Genomic DNA, 15,922 nt, shown 5'->3' on the forward strand with positions numbered 1-15,922 from the left:
CATACATACATACATATATATACACTGACTGATTATGAGCAATCTCCTTTCAATAGCAAATTCATTTATAGTTTGATGTGGAGATACGAATTCAGAGATAAAATTTCTTCAAAATGACGTTCGCGAAAGGAAATTTGAGTCTATGTAAGGTTTTGCATCAAAATATAAAGGAACACTTTCTTGTCAAAACCGATGGATATTAGAGAGTTAATTCTAAAAGCATCAACTGTTTTCATACCTTGTGTTACAACTTCAGCTGGATGTTGCTTAAGTGCTGTATGAGGTTTGTTTGGCAATTATACAACCACTGAAAGTTCAACAAGTATATGACACTCCTTCCCACAGGTTCCGTTGAGCGTATGATGGGATGAAGTTTGTATCTGATGCTTGATCATTTGTAAGATATCGCGTAAGAGACGAAAAGGAATAAGGGTGGAATTGAAGCGGGAATTCATTGCAGAGTAAAAGTTTCAAACGAAATTGGAGAAATATATAAATAATTTATTCTGATGTTAGGAAAAGACTGCCATACGATATGGGTTCATGTAAATATGTTAAAAAGTCATAGCACACAAAAACAGACAGCGAGTATATGATGGGTGGATTAATAATGTAAAGAACTGACCACATACGCTACTTTCATATTCACCACCATCGACAAACAGGTCATCCTCGTCATCACTGTTGATGCTGATGCAGACGGCATATAATTTATATTTATCTGCCATTAATTCAAGTCAGACGTGTGCATGGATTGAAGAGAGAGAGAGAGAGAGAGAGAGAGAGAGAGAGAGAGAGAGAGAGAGAGAGAGAGAGAGAGAGAAGGGAGGGGGGATGGAGGGAAAGGGAAGTATGGGGGAGAAAGAGGGCGGGGGAGAGAGGGAATGCGGAGGAAAAAGGAGGGTAGGAGGGAGGGAAAGGGAGGGATGGTAGCAGGGGGCGCCAGGGGAGGAGGTAGTTGGTGGGTACACGTCACAAATACGTCACGCCTCACCTGTTCGAATTTTTAAGTGGCTCACGCAGGTTTTGTCATCACAGTCAAGAGTAAACGCCATAATAAACCGCATCTGGCAATGCACAATAGCGTCAAAAATTAGTGGAGTGTGTGAAACAACCTTTGCCAAAGCATCATGGTGATCCGAGTCTTCGTTTGATATTTGCGAAAAACGGTATGTCCTGGGGTCTGATACGGATAGTACGGTGTTTGCCGCCTTTCAATGAACTTATCTCGTCTACATCATCGGTCTGCACTTTTAATGAATAATTTATTGTTATGCGGCCGCCTTCTGTGGAAAGGCGAGGTAGATTTTGAAATGCGCGGGCAAGAGGGGACGGGAGAGGACGGTAGGAGGAGCCTTCGCCTTGAGAGGCACCAGAGGGCAGAGGCCCCAGAGTGCCAGATACGGCAGAGAGGACAAAGTCGAGGGGCTAGGGGAGTAATTACTCCGTCGTCACGCCACGCCACCACTTCCTTTCCGTAGGGCGTAGACGGTAAGTGAGAGCGGACAACCCTTTACGACATTACCCCCTTCCCGAGGGCTTACAGGAGGCCGTGGAGAGCAATCTGCGCAGCTATGTGTTAAAGGCACTGCGGTGTGTGTTTATCAGGGGGCAGGGCACCGAGTGGAGTGACGGCTGCTGTGGGCGGCTCATTAGATTCTGAAGGAAGCAGTGTTAAGGGGACTAGTGCTTCTTTCTAAGGCGTAGTGTTGTGTAATATAAGAAAAGAATCACGTGGATTTTGGTTGCATCATCCCTCCTCACTCTTGACTACGCTAGCGGAACTCATATATATATATATATATATATATATATATATATATATATATATATATATATATATATATATATATATATATATATATATATATATATATATATATATATATATATATATATATATATATATATATATATATATATATATATATATATATATATATATATAGGTCACACAGATCAACATGCCATGGGTTTAAGAGAGAGCCTGTGTTGTAACAGTACCTATATGCGCACACCTATATTTCCGCATTTTTATTCAAAATAACAATTAATATTAGATGATATAATTCGTTGCAATATCTAAAGTGATAAAAAAGGTGCATGAGACCACCGCCGACAAATACACCAAAGCTGATGTGTTACTAAACTGTAATCGAAGTCATCCACCTAAAGCTTGACAACGGCATCGTTTATCGAAGCCGCGACCTTCAGGCAGTCACTCAGCTCAGCACACTGCCACGAAAAGAGTAATATCTTCGAGATCGATAACACTGATTATGGGCGCATGGAGTATTCTGATAGGATCAAGGACATCATACATCAATCATTCCCTTAAATAAACAATGCGTGCCAGTCCCGCACGGTGCTGAGACGAAGACAAGGTAAGTTACTTTATATTTACCTCAGGCATGCTATTCACATAGAAGCTACACCATGCCACAATAGCTTAAAGGGATCAGTCAAAGGTCTAGCTTATTAATTTTGAGCTGAGAGGCTTTCTTGTGGTTAATTATTAATTTAAATGGCAAAACATAATGAGGGTAAAAGACCACGGCCGCCTCGAGGTAGTAGTACGCCTCTTTCCGTTGCAGTGCAGGAGGGCATTGAATTCCGTTTGGCTAAACTCCAGGTCATCAAAACTCTCTGGGTGGCAGCATCTGTGACACCTTCAAGCATGGCACCTCGTGAGGGTGACTCCCGCAATGGTGTCTACAGCAGCATCAAATTAACGGCCTTCACAAAGCTTCCAACCAACTACCCGCACAAGAGCTTTGAGCAGTGGCTCAGAGGAAAGAGGACAGACGACGGTGTTGCTCCATACTGGCGGGTACACAACAAGCTCTATGACCTCACAAACTTTGTTGACCGACATCCAGGAGGTATGTAACGATTATATACGTTAATAAAAATTTAAATACATATATGTATATAATATGTATATATATATATATATATATATATATATATATATATATATATATATTGTTGTACTCCACTTGTCTACCCCTCACACAGGCAGACAGGTGCTCTCCCAATTACTTAAACTGGGCTCGCTATGGAAAACACAGTGCTCCCACGAGGCGGACAGCAGACACAAAGACACTCCGGCGGACACACTCGCACACACCCACAGAGCACACAGCGAGGCACAATTAAATACAGGGCGGACTTTCTTGGGGTTTACTAAGCAACAGAACGTTGTACAATCCTTATAAGTCCAAGGGGGAGGCAGTCAAGGCACAAATCACAGGCGATTAAGTCCTAAGGCACAGAGCACAGGCGAGCGCGTCCTTTTTCTTCTCTCTTCCTCGCCGCATGGCGTCCCTCTCCAGCCCGCCCCCTCAACGGGGCCGCAGGGAACCCTCATTACGTCACGTGGCGCCAATTACAATTTAAACTAAGCTAAGCCTTGGCGTAACACTACCCCCCCCTTGAGCGCAGGCGACCCGCCTCGCCAACTTAACAAAACAAATAAAACATAACTGGGGAACTAAACAAATCATTCTGTATCAAAATCTGTAAGCCATCCTGGCCTCCTCCTCTCACGTCTTGGTCGTCGCGGTGGAGGTGAGGGCGAGGGAGAGGCAGCGGGCTGGTCCAGGTCACCAGCAGAGCCGGCCTCCAGGTCGGCGTCTCCACCTGCCTCCTCCTCCACATCATCCGCGACCTCGACGTCCACCGGGTCAAGTTCTGCCCGGTCCTCCTCGTCACTACTGGGGTAGTCAGGGTCCTCCTCAGCGCCAGTACCCCAGGAGTAACGGCCCGGCCCATGGTAGCGCCAGAGCCGGTCAACGTGGACGACAGAGGAGCGTTTGCGGCCCCTCCTGATGCGGTAGGTGACAGCGGACAGGACTGCAATCACCGTGTAGGGCCCCAGGGACTCTGCAGCTTCGGTGATAACCCTTTCTTCCGGCGAGGGTTATACAGCCACACTCTGTCACCCACCGCATACTTCACGTCCCGCATGCGGCGATCGTAGTAGTCCTTCATCGCCTGGCCTGCCACTCTGAGCTTGCCGCGCACCTGGTGATGGACCTCGACCAGGTTCTCCTGCAGCGCGGCAGCGAAGCCAGAGGTGACAGTCGGCAGGCCCACGTCCGGCGGCCGCCCCGTCGCCAGATCCACGGGGAGTCTGAGCTCGCGGCCAAACATAAGACGTGCGGGTGTATAGTCAGTGGCCTCGTGCACAGCGGACCGGTACGCCATCAGCATTGCGGGCAACTTGACGTCCCAGTCCTCCTGGTTTGGCCAACTGCTGTGCGAGTGTCCGGTTGAACCGCTCCACCATCCCGTCCGACTGCGGGTGGAGTGGCGTCGTTCGGGTCTTCCGCACTCCCAGCAAGTCGCAGCACTCACGGAACACACGGGACTCGAACTCACGGCCCTGGTCTGAGTGCAGTTCTGACGGCACACCGAACCGGGTGAAGCACTCGTTTACAGGACACTCGCCACTGTTTCAGCCTCGTGGTTCGGGAGCGCATACGCCTCAGGCCACTTCGTGAAGTAGTCCATCACGACGCATACGAAACGATTGCCCCGGGGTCATGGGCAGCGGGCCAGCAATATCTACAGCAACCCGCTCCATTGGCGCCCCCACGCTGTACAACTGAAGCGGAGCCCGATTCCGGCGTGGGGTTTTCGCACTACAAACGTCACAGGCCCGACACCACTCGGAAACGTCGTTCCGCATACCGACCCAGTAGAAGCGCTGGCGGAGACGTTCTTTAAGGGTCTTTTCTCGCCCAAGTGGCCACTAGTAACACCTGCGTGCAACTCCAGTAACACCTCAGCACGCTTTGCACGGGGTACCACCACTACCCAGGCGTCTCTGCCCACTCCGCCTAACACCTCCCAGCGCTTTACTAGCACTCCCCACCGGTCCAACCGCAGCGTCTCCCACTGGTCGACGAGGCACTTAGTGGCAGGACCGCCGACACTTCCTCCCACCGTCGCTCCCCGCTGGCCCTGAGCCAACGCACTACAGGAGCAAGAGCGGGTTCGCGTTTGCGCTCACGCCACCGGTCGTTGCCTTCAGTGGCGTTGGCAGGCACTGTTAAGCGTCGGCAAACAGGGTCAGGGTCCTGACGCGCCTGGTGTGAGTAGCTTGCACACGGGCTCTGACTCACGGCGTCAGGTCCTTCAGGGACGGAATGTGAGCTACCTGCCTCACACGGGCGTCGAGTCACAGGGTCGGGGTCCTTGCTAGCACAGTGAGAGCAACCTGCCTCACACGGGCGCCGGCTCAAACTATCGGCGTTGCTGTGCACACGACCCGGGCGGTGAACAATCCGGTAGTTGAACTGCTCGAGCCTTCCCAACCACCTCGCCAGCTGACCTCCGGCGCCTTCAGTGTTTTCAACCACTGCAGGGCAGCGTGGTCGGTCCGGACGGTGAACTCAGCGCCGTAGAGGTACGGCTGGAAGTGCTCGAGACTTTTTACTACTGCCAGCAGCTCCTTCCTGGTCACGCAGTAGTTGCGTTCAGGCCTACTGAACTTGGCGCTGTAGTAGGCCACCACGTGCTCCCTTCCATCCTTCACCTGCGACAAGACAGCCCCGATGCCCTCCGCACTGGCGTCGGTGTCAAGCAGGTAAGGGAGCTTCGTGGGTACGGCAGGACCGGCGCCTCCACTAGGGCCCTCTTCAGGCCGTCGAACGCAGCCTGGCACGCCTCGTCCCACTCGAAAGGCACTCCTTTACGAGTGAGGCGGTGTAGGGGCGCCGCGATGGTGGCGAAGTCCTGCACGAAGCGACGGTAGTAGGTGCACCACCCCCAAACCCTGACCTCAGCTACGTTAGTGGGCCGAGGCCAGTCTGCTACTGCTGCCACTTTCTGCGGGTCTGTGCGCACGCCGTCCTTGCTGACGACATGCCCCAGGAACGGCACCTCGTACTGGAAGAGGGAGCACTTTGGGGCTGAGCTTGAGGTTAGCCTTCCTCAGGCGTTGCAGGACCTCCTCCAGCCTCCCCAGCTCCTCCTCGAAGGTGCCTCCGTAGACGATGACGTCGTCGAGGTAGATGAGGGCCGTCCTCCACTGCAGGCCGTCCAGCACCCGCTCCATCAGACGTTCAAAACAGCCAGGGCGTTGCAGAGGCCGAAGGGCATGACATTAAACTGCCACAAGCCCTGCCCGAAGGAAAAGGCTGTCTTCGGCTTGTCCTCTTCGGCCATCTCCACCTGGTGGTAGCCCGACTTCAGGTCGAGCGTGGAGAACCACCTCGCCCCTACCAGCGCGTCCAAGGTGTCGTCGATCCTCGGCAGGGGTGAATCCTTCACAGTCACGTCATTCAGTGCCCGGTAGTCCACCAGAAGCGTTGTGTGCCGTCCTTCTTTTAACCAGGACTACCGCTGAAGACCACGGACTGTCGGACTTCTCGATCACCCCTGATTTGCCAGGTCGTTGACGGTGCGCTGCATCTCCTCTCGTCGGGCAGGTGCGATACGTCGAGGGGACACTTGATGGGCGCGCTGGTTCCAGTGTTGATGCTGTGTTTCACCAGCGACGTGCGGCCCAAGTCCAAGTCGCCCCGGCTGAACACGTCTGAGTACTGCGTCAAGGTGTGGCGCACCCTCTCCGCCTGCGACTCCGTCAGGTTAGCGGAGCCCCTGAGCGCCAGGTCTTCAAGGAAGTCAGGCAGCACTCCTCCGCAGGCGTAGACGCACTCTTCGACGGCTGTTCAGTTCGCTCCACCTCTTCACATGTGCCTAGTCTGGCACCAGCGGGTAGTCGCCGAGCCTCGTCAGAGAAGTTAGCAACGAGTACTGTCACTAACTCCTCCCCCGCTCCCACGAGGCTCCTCCCGACTGCCACACCGTCAGTCAGGTGCAGGTTTTCTGAGGGTTCTACTATGCCTTCCGCGTCGTGCATCACCCTCGACAGTCGACACTGACCGTCGCTCCGTCCTGGGGGCAAGGTGCAGTCGCTCGGCCGTCACTACCTCGGCACAACCGACTTCCGGAAGCCAGGGCACCTCTTGTCCGTGCACCCTCATCCGCTTCCGTCCAAAGTCGATACATGCGCCAGTCTGCACCAGGTAGTCAAAACCGAGCAAGCCCTCTTCATCCAGGTCGGCGGCGTACACTGGCAGCCGCTCTTCTGCGCCGCCCACGCCGACACGAGCCACCCCTGGAGTGCCACGCAATGCCCGTCACGCCGCACAATCTCTGCGGGCGTCTGGGAGCCGCTCAGCGTCCAGCAACTCGGGGCGCACCAGGGTCTTTTCAGCCCCGGTGTCGACTGTCAGGCGGCAAGACTTACCGTCTACGTTGCCCTCCACCTGCACCGAACTAGTGGTATGGCGGCATCTGGCGTGTCGACCTTGGCAGGCTGGGTAGTCGCCCCTTGTCCAGCCCGCTGCTGTTTCCCGCCTGCGCCACTTGCTTCGGCGATCAGACTTGCCGCAGTCCTTGCAGCAAGTCTGAAGCCCCAGACTTCGGCCGGTCGAGGAACGCGTCTTTCGCCCCTCGGACACCGGTCGCGTCTGTGGTCACCGCAGCCCCAGCAACGGCCACCAAACTCGGGCCTCGACGCCGCCTTACGCTCGAACTTCGCCTTCCGGCCTCGCACGTCGTTCCGAGGCTTGGCGTAGTCAGCGAGGCGGCTTGACGTCTTGAGAAACGCCTCGAACTCCATGGCCTCGCCAAAGCCACCTGCAGGTCACCAGGGTGGGCTTGCTTTACGTAGATCTGCAGCTGGTGGTCCTGCAGAGCATCTATTCACCAGCAGCCGGATAAGCCCGCCTCACAAGGGCCTACATCTTGCGCCAGTTGTGACAGCGTCTCGCCCTTCTGCCTCGCCCTCTTCTTCAGCTGAGCCCTGTACACCTCAGCCTGGTGACTGTGCCCAAAGCGGCGCTGCAAGGCTTCCGACAGGCTGGTAAATGGCTGGAAGGTGGCTGAGAATCTCGAGTGCGGGCCCCTGCAGCGCGTTGCCAGCTGCAGCGCCTTTTCTTCCTCAGTCCACCCTTGAGCTGTTGCGAGCATGACGAACTGAGCAACGTAGGCCTCCCCAAGCCTTGCCGCATCATCAGCAGCTTTGCTATGCGGTGTGGTGGTGGGAAGGAAACGAACGAGCAGGGTAGAAGGCAGGCACTCGGGGCAAGAAAGGAGGCAGAGTAGGGTTTAGGTGAGGAGGCGAGGTGGCGGGCTGTTTGGCAACAGTGGCGGGCTGCTGCCGCGCCCCGCCGCAGCCCACGCCAGCCGCTGAACCCGACTGTGACCCCTGGCCGGACACGCCAGGCCCGGAGGCTCAGAGAATGCACTGCGTGGCCTCAGCGAGGCTTGACACTGCCCCCAATCACACAAAGGCTCACTCTGCACTTCCTCTGGGGCGCACACGGCAGCCTGCCTCGCCTCAAACCTTACCTCCTGCACCTCACCTCTCAGTGCCTCTAGGCCCCTCTGTAGCTCACCCCGACCTCCTCGCAGGCCTGATCGGTATACTGCCGTGCCTCCTGCCGCACAGAAGCCAAGCTTGCTTGTAGTGCCTCCTCAAGCCTGCTGGCCTGTGCCTCGGCCTGCTCACGGGCCTGCTCCTCGCCTGTTGGCCTGTGCCTCAGGCGCTCGGCCTGCTCACGGGCCAGCTGGTCTTGACCTTGAAGCGTTATTTCTGCCTCAAGCCAGCCAACATTGAGGCAATTAACTCCAGCTGGCCAGGCTTAGCGTCTTCATCAGCCTCAAGGTCACCACACCGTGCTCGCCGAGCTCCATTGTGCCCAGGCGTCACTCTTTGTCTGCCCGTCCACTCACAGCACAATTCCACCAATTTCCACCTGCCTGACACCACTGTTGTACTCCACTTGTCTACCCCTCACACAGGCAGACAGGTGCTCTCCCAAACTGGGCTCAAACACAGTGCTCCCACGAGGCGGACAGCAGACACAAAGACACCTGGTGACACACTCGCACACACCCACAGAGCACACAGCGAGGCACAATTAAATACAGGGCGGACTTTCTTGGGGTTTACTAAGCAACAGAACGTTGTACAATCCTTATAAGTCCAAGGGGGAGGCAGTCAAGGCACAAATCACAGGCGATTAAGTCCTAAGGCACAGAGCACAGGCGAGCGCGTCCTTTTCTTATATATATATATATATATATATATATATATATATATATATATATATATATATGTATATAATATGTATATATATATATATATATATATATATATATATGTATGTATATACGGTCCAAGGCTTCTTCCCGGTGGGGCCTGATGGTCGGCCCAGCCCGTTCTGGCACAGGCGAATATTTATAGTGGCGTCATCTTGCATTGGCTCATCCTGCCCTCCCGGAGCTCATATTTAATCCTAGAATCTAGAGTCCGGGTTGATAGGTGGTCTTCTGGACAGCATGTGGGTAGTTTTAAGCCACTCGGCGGCGGCTGAAAAATCCCAGTTTGGTGGCACCGGGCGGGGATGGAACTCCTGAACACGGCGCCGTCACGCCGTGTATATATATATATATATATATATATATATATATATATAGAGAGAGAGAGAGAGAGAGAGAGAGAGAGAGAGAGAGAGAGAGAGAGAGAGAGAGAGAGAGAGTTTATGACTAGTTCACTTACATCATCATTTATCTAATTTACATGTAGTACATTATTTTTCACGAGAAAATCATTAAACAATTTAGTGTCAGTGCAGGTATCACAGATTCAGTTCTAGAGCAGTGGCTCTTAAAGTTTTTCAGCCCCGATACCCCAAAGTTCAACTCCAAGTCAACCTGCTTCCCCCTCTCCAATACTCCCAACTTTTAACTTTTAATTTCCTGTAAAAAATAAAAAAAAAACGACAAAACAAGACGAAATTATTAAATTAATATTTTCCAGGATGCCTTTTTGGATACCCCCAAGAACTGGTTTTGAGACCCCATGAGAGTATTGAGGCACTACTTTAAAAACACCTGTCCTAGAGCATGGCACCTATCTTATGCAAGCCTTCTAAAACAAAATTAACTATAAATCCTGTCTGGTCTACTGCTGACTTACAGTTTTCATTATGTTCATATAAGCTGCATGTGTACCTTATCATCTATGTCCTGTTCATTGCTGATTTGCACTGTTTTCATCGTGTCTACAACTTGTATGAGCATAACTTACATCTTGTCCACACTATATATTCTTTTTTTTTAACTTATTTGTACTTAATGTTTTGTCCACATGATAATTACATTCTTTTCACTGTAGCTTCATCTGGTGAACTATGTGTATGTGTTGGTGTCATGGAGGATTTTCTACTTCTTAAACCACATGAGAAATTTATGAATCCAGGAGAATAAATATTTTTCCCACACATTTTACCTGAGATTCAAACCAGGGCCCCACAAGACAGGGAGGGAAACACACTAGTGTTTAGAAAAAGGGGTCCTTGTGGCTTTTACAGCCTTTAGGCATATTTATCCAATCTTGGGCCATCACACTGGTATGATGTTGCTTTATCTCCACCATCAACATTTAGGTGTAGCCTATAATCTGATACTTTCAGGAAAGATGTGGCTGCAGGTGACCAAGGGCACAGACATCACAGAGGCCTTTGAGGCTTCACATTTTGGTGAAGGACCAGAAAAGCTCCTTCAGAAATACTATGTCAAAGATATCACAACGCCCAGGAACTCACCGTACACCTTTCACAAAAATGGTTTCTACAAAACCTTCAAACGAAGGGTAAGCAGGTGATTGAGGAGGAGGTTGTGGATGCAGCAAGGCTAAAAGTCTTCATTATGTGGAATCGCCTCTAATGGACCAAACCTAATGTGTTAACTATTGATCCAATACTCATGTTATATACTACTCTTGTTCAATGAGCCGCTCCCATTCTACTCACATTGTAATTTTCTTTCAGTATCTGCCCAATGTCGTTCCCTCAGCTTGCTACTGTGATGCCTCATTAAGACTCAACCTCTTTCATACAGCTCTCATCTGCCCCCATTCTAGGCAGCTTTTTCAGTGATTTTCACTTTTTTTTTACCAGTTTCTTTCCTTAAACAGCCACATCTCTTCATTTTATTTTATCGCACATCCAACTTCCTGAATATATAATCATTGTTATTAATTAACAACAAAGTCCTGTTGAAATGAGCTATGTATATCATAACCTCTAGGCCAGCGGTCGGCAACCTGTGGCTTCGGAGCCGCATGCGGCTCTTTCAAGAGACCTGTGTGGCTCTTGCCAGGATTAATAAAAGAGGACTATTTTTAACCCTGGCTCCTGCCACCTACTTAAAAACTTCCAAATTATCATAAAAAATGCGAGCATACACTCCAGACATTGAGCAGCTCTCCAAAGAAGTGCAGGAACAGAAGCCACATTGAATTTGAAACACAGCATGATGACCAGATATATCAAGTACAGTTGGCATGTTGTTTAAAAGCATGTAATACTTGTGCAGTCGGGGTAACAAACCATAAACGATTGACAATATGTTGGTGATATCATATGAAATTAATGGAGGGGCATCATAAATATAATAGTTTATTTTACGACACCTGCTTTTATAATTATTATTATTATTATTATTATTATTATTATTATTATTATTATTATTATTATTAATAGTGTAATTTACTATCTTGTCTTGTCTGTGGGTATATTACCTATCTCCCATATGGAGGAGGAAATATTAATGTTTTGTAATTTCCATTCACAATTTACACTGCGACTCCAGCAAGATTGCTTTTCTGCCAAGTCTGAAGAAACTGGCTCTTCCAGAATTATGGGTTGGTGACCTCTGCTCTAGGCAAAAATATGTAATGGAAAACTTTAGGCATTTTTACCTTGCAGGTAGAACCAATCCTAAGAAAAACTGGAAAAGGCCCTTCATGGAAATCACTGGTGATCCAAGATGGTCTGGCTCTTTCCTTCCTTCTTCTGACTTTTGCCTCAACAGTTTTATCTTCTTACACTCTTGCAGTATTGGCAGGTATGGAGTGTTTTTAATAATAAGGTAATTTTTTAATACTGCCAACTCTTTCAAGATTACTAATGGGTATCTTGTAGAGAAACTGCAAAATATATGAGACATCACTGAAAAATATCTATTGACATTTTCCCGGTGTTAAATGTTTTTTTGGTTTTTTCAGGGATGTTCCTCTCTTTCACAATTAGTTGTGCTCACAACTATTTCCATCAACGTGACAATTGGAGGATGTATTACTTTGACTTATCTGGTTTCTCTTCTCATGAGTGGCGTGTGACACATGCCCTCTCACACCACCTCTACACCAACACGGCCAATGATATTGAGATATCTGCACTGGACCCAGTTTGGGTATTCTTACCTAAGCCTGACAAGAATCTCATTCAGAGATATGGAAGTTATATATATGACCTGCCCATGGCTCCAGTTATAGCCTTTGTAGCCCATCTCACAAGAATATTTGAAGTATGTATCGGAATAACTCCCCTACGTCCTGAGTACCTCCTGCCATACTCTGTGTTGTTCCTGATGGCTACCATTTCTCCATCATTTTGGCAAGCCTTTAAGTGAGCATTCTAGATAAGAAAATGTTCATCATCATCAATATATTGTGATACCTAAGTTGGCAAAATAAGACATAGAAAGCTGTAGTTCCTAAATAGCTATGATTTTTTTTAAATATGATAAAAATAATTATATCACCTACATTACTTAATATTCTGTTGTTTTAAAAATATAGTTTTTCCATTCCAGGTTATTTATGACAATTCATGCCACCACCAACTGTGTGTTTGTGGCTATTGGCATGACTGCAGCCCACCACCACCCTGACATTTTCCATGATGGGGACAGGATGAGGGATGACCCAGACTGGGGACTATGTCAGTTGGATGCAGTTAGAGACAGGTACAAACCACTACACTGAGAGACTCATATCTTACAGCAAATCAGCATACCCATCAACATGCATCTTGCATATTATCATATAGGAAGGCAATTTAAGTTCATAAACAGAGCATAGTATTTTCACCCTACTATCAATTATAAAGCTATGCCAACCTATGTTCTCTATAACCTTTCAGTACTAGTAAAAATAATGTACAAATGTGAAACGAAAGGTATGAGGCTATAGGATTGCTACATAAAGACAGGAACCTGCAGGAGAGATGGGTTGAATAAAATATTGGATCACACAATCTTGAAAATGGTATATGGGTGTGCAATGGACTGTTGACACTATCAGGAATTTTAGAAGTAATTATGAAGCAATAAAAGAAAGACAATAGCTTTGCAAGGTGGCATATATATATATATATATATATATATATATATATATATATATATATATATATATATATATATATATATATATATATATATATATATATATATATATATATATATATATACCTACAAGACTGGTGCTCATGGGGGAAAATAGAAAAGAACAATTGAAAAATATAGTGGCTCAAAAGAATCAAGTTTCAAGTCCTCATTGATGCCCCAATTAATGTCAGCAAAAATGAAGCCAATAAGCAGGTTTCCTCCCTTCTCATTATAATACTTGATAAGAATATCATTTAATAATTCAAACATATCCTTTTCTTATTCCTTATCTTTGCAGAGTGGAAGTGACAGGAAATCTGTTACTAGTACTAACAAGCTTTGGCGAACACACTCTACATCATCTCCTGCCTACTGTTGACCACTCCAAGCTATACAGCCTCTACCCAGTCTTCTTAGAGACTTGTAAGGAATTCAACATTCCATTTTCTTTTGTGAGATGGCAAAGTTTGGTAACTGGAAAGTACCTCCAGATGTCCAAAAACATCCCAAATACCAATTACCCTGGGTACAAGCATAAAGCTTTGTAAAAGTCAACATCTTATAATAAAACAACATGAACTGGACTGGTGAAAGCATGTCTATACATAATGTTAATAGTTATATGTAAGAAAAACTCTTGAGTTTGGGGACAGTATGGTTATTCATAGGGTCTTCGCATTACTTTGTTATATTATGATATTTGCAGTTAATGTTATTTTCAAAGAATCACCAACTATGGGATGATATTCATGGTAAACTGTTGCTTTTATATATGTATCACAGATCAGAGTATGCATCTGTTGGCGATACATAGGGGAGAGCGGTGATGATTCGGACAGTGGGATGGTCCGGCCATAGCACTTTTTGTAAAGTGTATGGGAGCGAGTGCTGCGAGATTTTGTGTGAATGTGCAAAACTTTGTTGCCTTGGCCCACGAAGGGACAACCACGCCCTCAGAGCTGTTCTTTTCGATGCAAGTCCGATTTTATGTTTTTTTGCATCTCGTATGTAATATTTTCGGGGTGTATCGTACGCTCTCACTTCAAAAACATGGCAAGTAGCGAAATGTAAAGTATTTCGGTGATGCAGCGATGCACGGCGAAGGTATTGCCGTATAACACAATCACCCAGCTCTCGTGCTGAAAAAGGAGTGTGACCACACATTTGTTTTTATAGTCGTGATGATTCAGACAGTTGATTTTTTCATGATTTTTATTAAATTTATATAAATTTAAACACAATAAGTGTTGCAACGGTTATAAAAAGGTTAATTTGGTTGATTTATATTCGGATATTATGCTTGTGAGAAGAGAAGGAAGCCATAATACCAAAATTTTTGAGATTTCTTGTAGTTCTCCTTTTATTTTTTCCCCTATAAACAGTGAGAGGATACTTTTGTCCTTATACAAATGTTTTGTAGTAGATATAATCTTGTTTATTAGCCAATCAAACTTAAGTTATATTAATATTATGGTGAGTATTATGAGTGTCCGTACCATCCCTCCTCCCTGGCCGAACCGTCATCACGGGTGGGGATAGTTCGCACAATTTAGAAACTTGTCTTTCATCACCTACATCTGAAAACTGGAAATAGCTACGAGTGTCATATTAGCAGCCTAAAGAGCCAAATGATGGAGGAACATTTTGAGATCAACAAAATTACACTACTTCTTAAAACTTTTTTTCTAAAAATATTTTTCTAAAAAGTGGCCGAATCATCGCCGCTCTCCCCTACTAAGGAAACAACATTTAGCAATTAATTTGATGAAATAAGGAAAAAGCTAATTTGAACATCTTGTCACCTTTATGTCTGTGTAGGTGAAGTTATGTATGTACAAGATGTTATCATGTGCCAAAATTTAAAAAAATACTAACTAAATACTCACTAAAATATACTCAACATATGACTGTGATTACCTCATACAAATAAGTTTAGGATTTTCTGAATGAACCACAAGTGCAATACCATGATATATATATATATATATATATATATATATATATATATATATATATATATATATATATATATATATATATATATATATATATATATATATATATATATATATATATATATATATATACACTTTTAAAAAATTAAGATGGATCAAAAATACTCACAAAAATGCCTGGTTTCAAATGAGTAAGGTGTCACTATGATGGATTTCAAGGAACAAAGGTGGACACTGGACAGGAAGAATACCAAGAGAAATTTATGAATCACAAAAGCTAGGCAATAAACTATCTTGAAAAGAAAGTGGATGGAGTACACACACTTGAAAAGATGGGCAGAAGGAATGACAAGAAATATTTATGCTACTGGAGAAGTACAAAATTTACATATATAGTACACAATTACCTTTTATAATGGGATGGCTAAGTTAAACAAATAAGGTTTAGACATGGAGAAGACTGGGTATTAATGTGCTAGCTCACCTGGTTAGTATGCAAGTCCAACAGCAGGCATCACCTGAAAACACAAGTTATTGTGTCACTTTATAAAAGCATAAAATATTAGTGGAGAATAATTGGGATACAAATCTTATGAGTAGAGTAAGAGAAATTTGTGGTAAACTGATAAAAGGTCTTTCAAGAAGAGACCATTTTCTCAAACAGTTAAGAGAATCATCCCTCGGTGATAATTAATATATATTGACTTCAATCC

The 15,922-nt window shown here is 46.5% G+C and overlaps 1 protein-coding gene across 6 annotated transcripts; it reads left to right on the forward strand.

Annotated features, from left to right (window-relative positions):
• The first annotated feature begins 955 nt into the window (after window positions 1–955).
• LOC127002213 (cytochrome b5-related protein-like) lies at window positions 956–15,156 on the forward strand. Of its 6 annotated transcripts, none has more exons than XM_050868009.1 (7): window positions 957–1,491; window positions 2,595–2,882; window positions 10,497–10,675; window positions 11,793–11,931; window positions 12,092–12,494; window positions 12,682–12,834; window positions 13,553–15,156. In XM_050868009.1, the coding sequence occupies exons 2-7, from the start codon at window positions 2,678–2,680 to the stop codon at window positions 13,800–13,802; spliced, it is 1,329 nt and encodes a 442-aa protein (XP_050723966.1). In that variant the 5' UTR covers window positions 957–1,491; window positions 2,595–2,677; the 3' UTR covers window positions 13,803–15,156. The 6 variants fall into 6 exon arrangements, with proteins under 6 accessions (XP_050723984.1, XP_050723966.1, XP_050723948.1 ...); XM_050867991.1 differs by having other exon boundaries at window positions 2,600–2,882; XM_050868002.1 differs by having other exon boundaries at window positions 958–1,491; window positions 2,633–2,882.
• Window positions 15,157–15,922: the final 766 nt, after the last annotated feature.

The sequence above is a fragment of the Eriocheir sinensis genome, chromosome 2 (genome assembly GCF_024679095.1).
Source record: "Eriocheir sinensis breed Jianghai 21 chromosome 2, ASM2467909v1, whole genome shotgun sequence".
Lineage (NCBI taxonomy): Eukaryota > Metazoa > Arthropoda > Malacostraca > Decapoda > Varunidae > Eriocheir > Eriocheir sinensis.

Bases quoted from the DNA above. Each gene is read 5' to 3' on its own strand.
- LOC127002213 (XM_050868009.1), top strand. From the start codon at position 2,678: ATGGCACCTCGTGAGGGTGACTCCCGCAATGGTGTCTACAGCAGCATC. The intron at 10,676-11,792 runs GTAAGCAGGTGA...TTTACCTTGCAG, and splicing joins ACAAAACCTTCAAACGAAGG to GTAGAACCAATCCTAAGAAA. The intron at 12,835-13,552 runs GTACAAACCACT...TTATCTTTGCAG, and splicing joins TTGGATGCAGTTAGAGACAG to AGTGGAAGTGACAGGAAATC.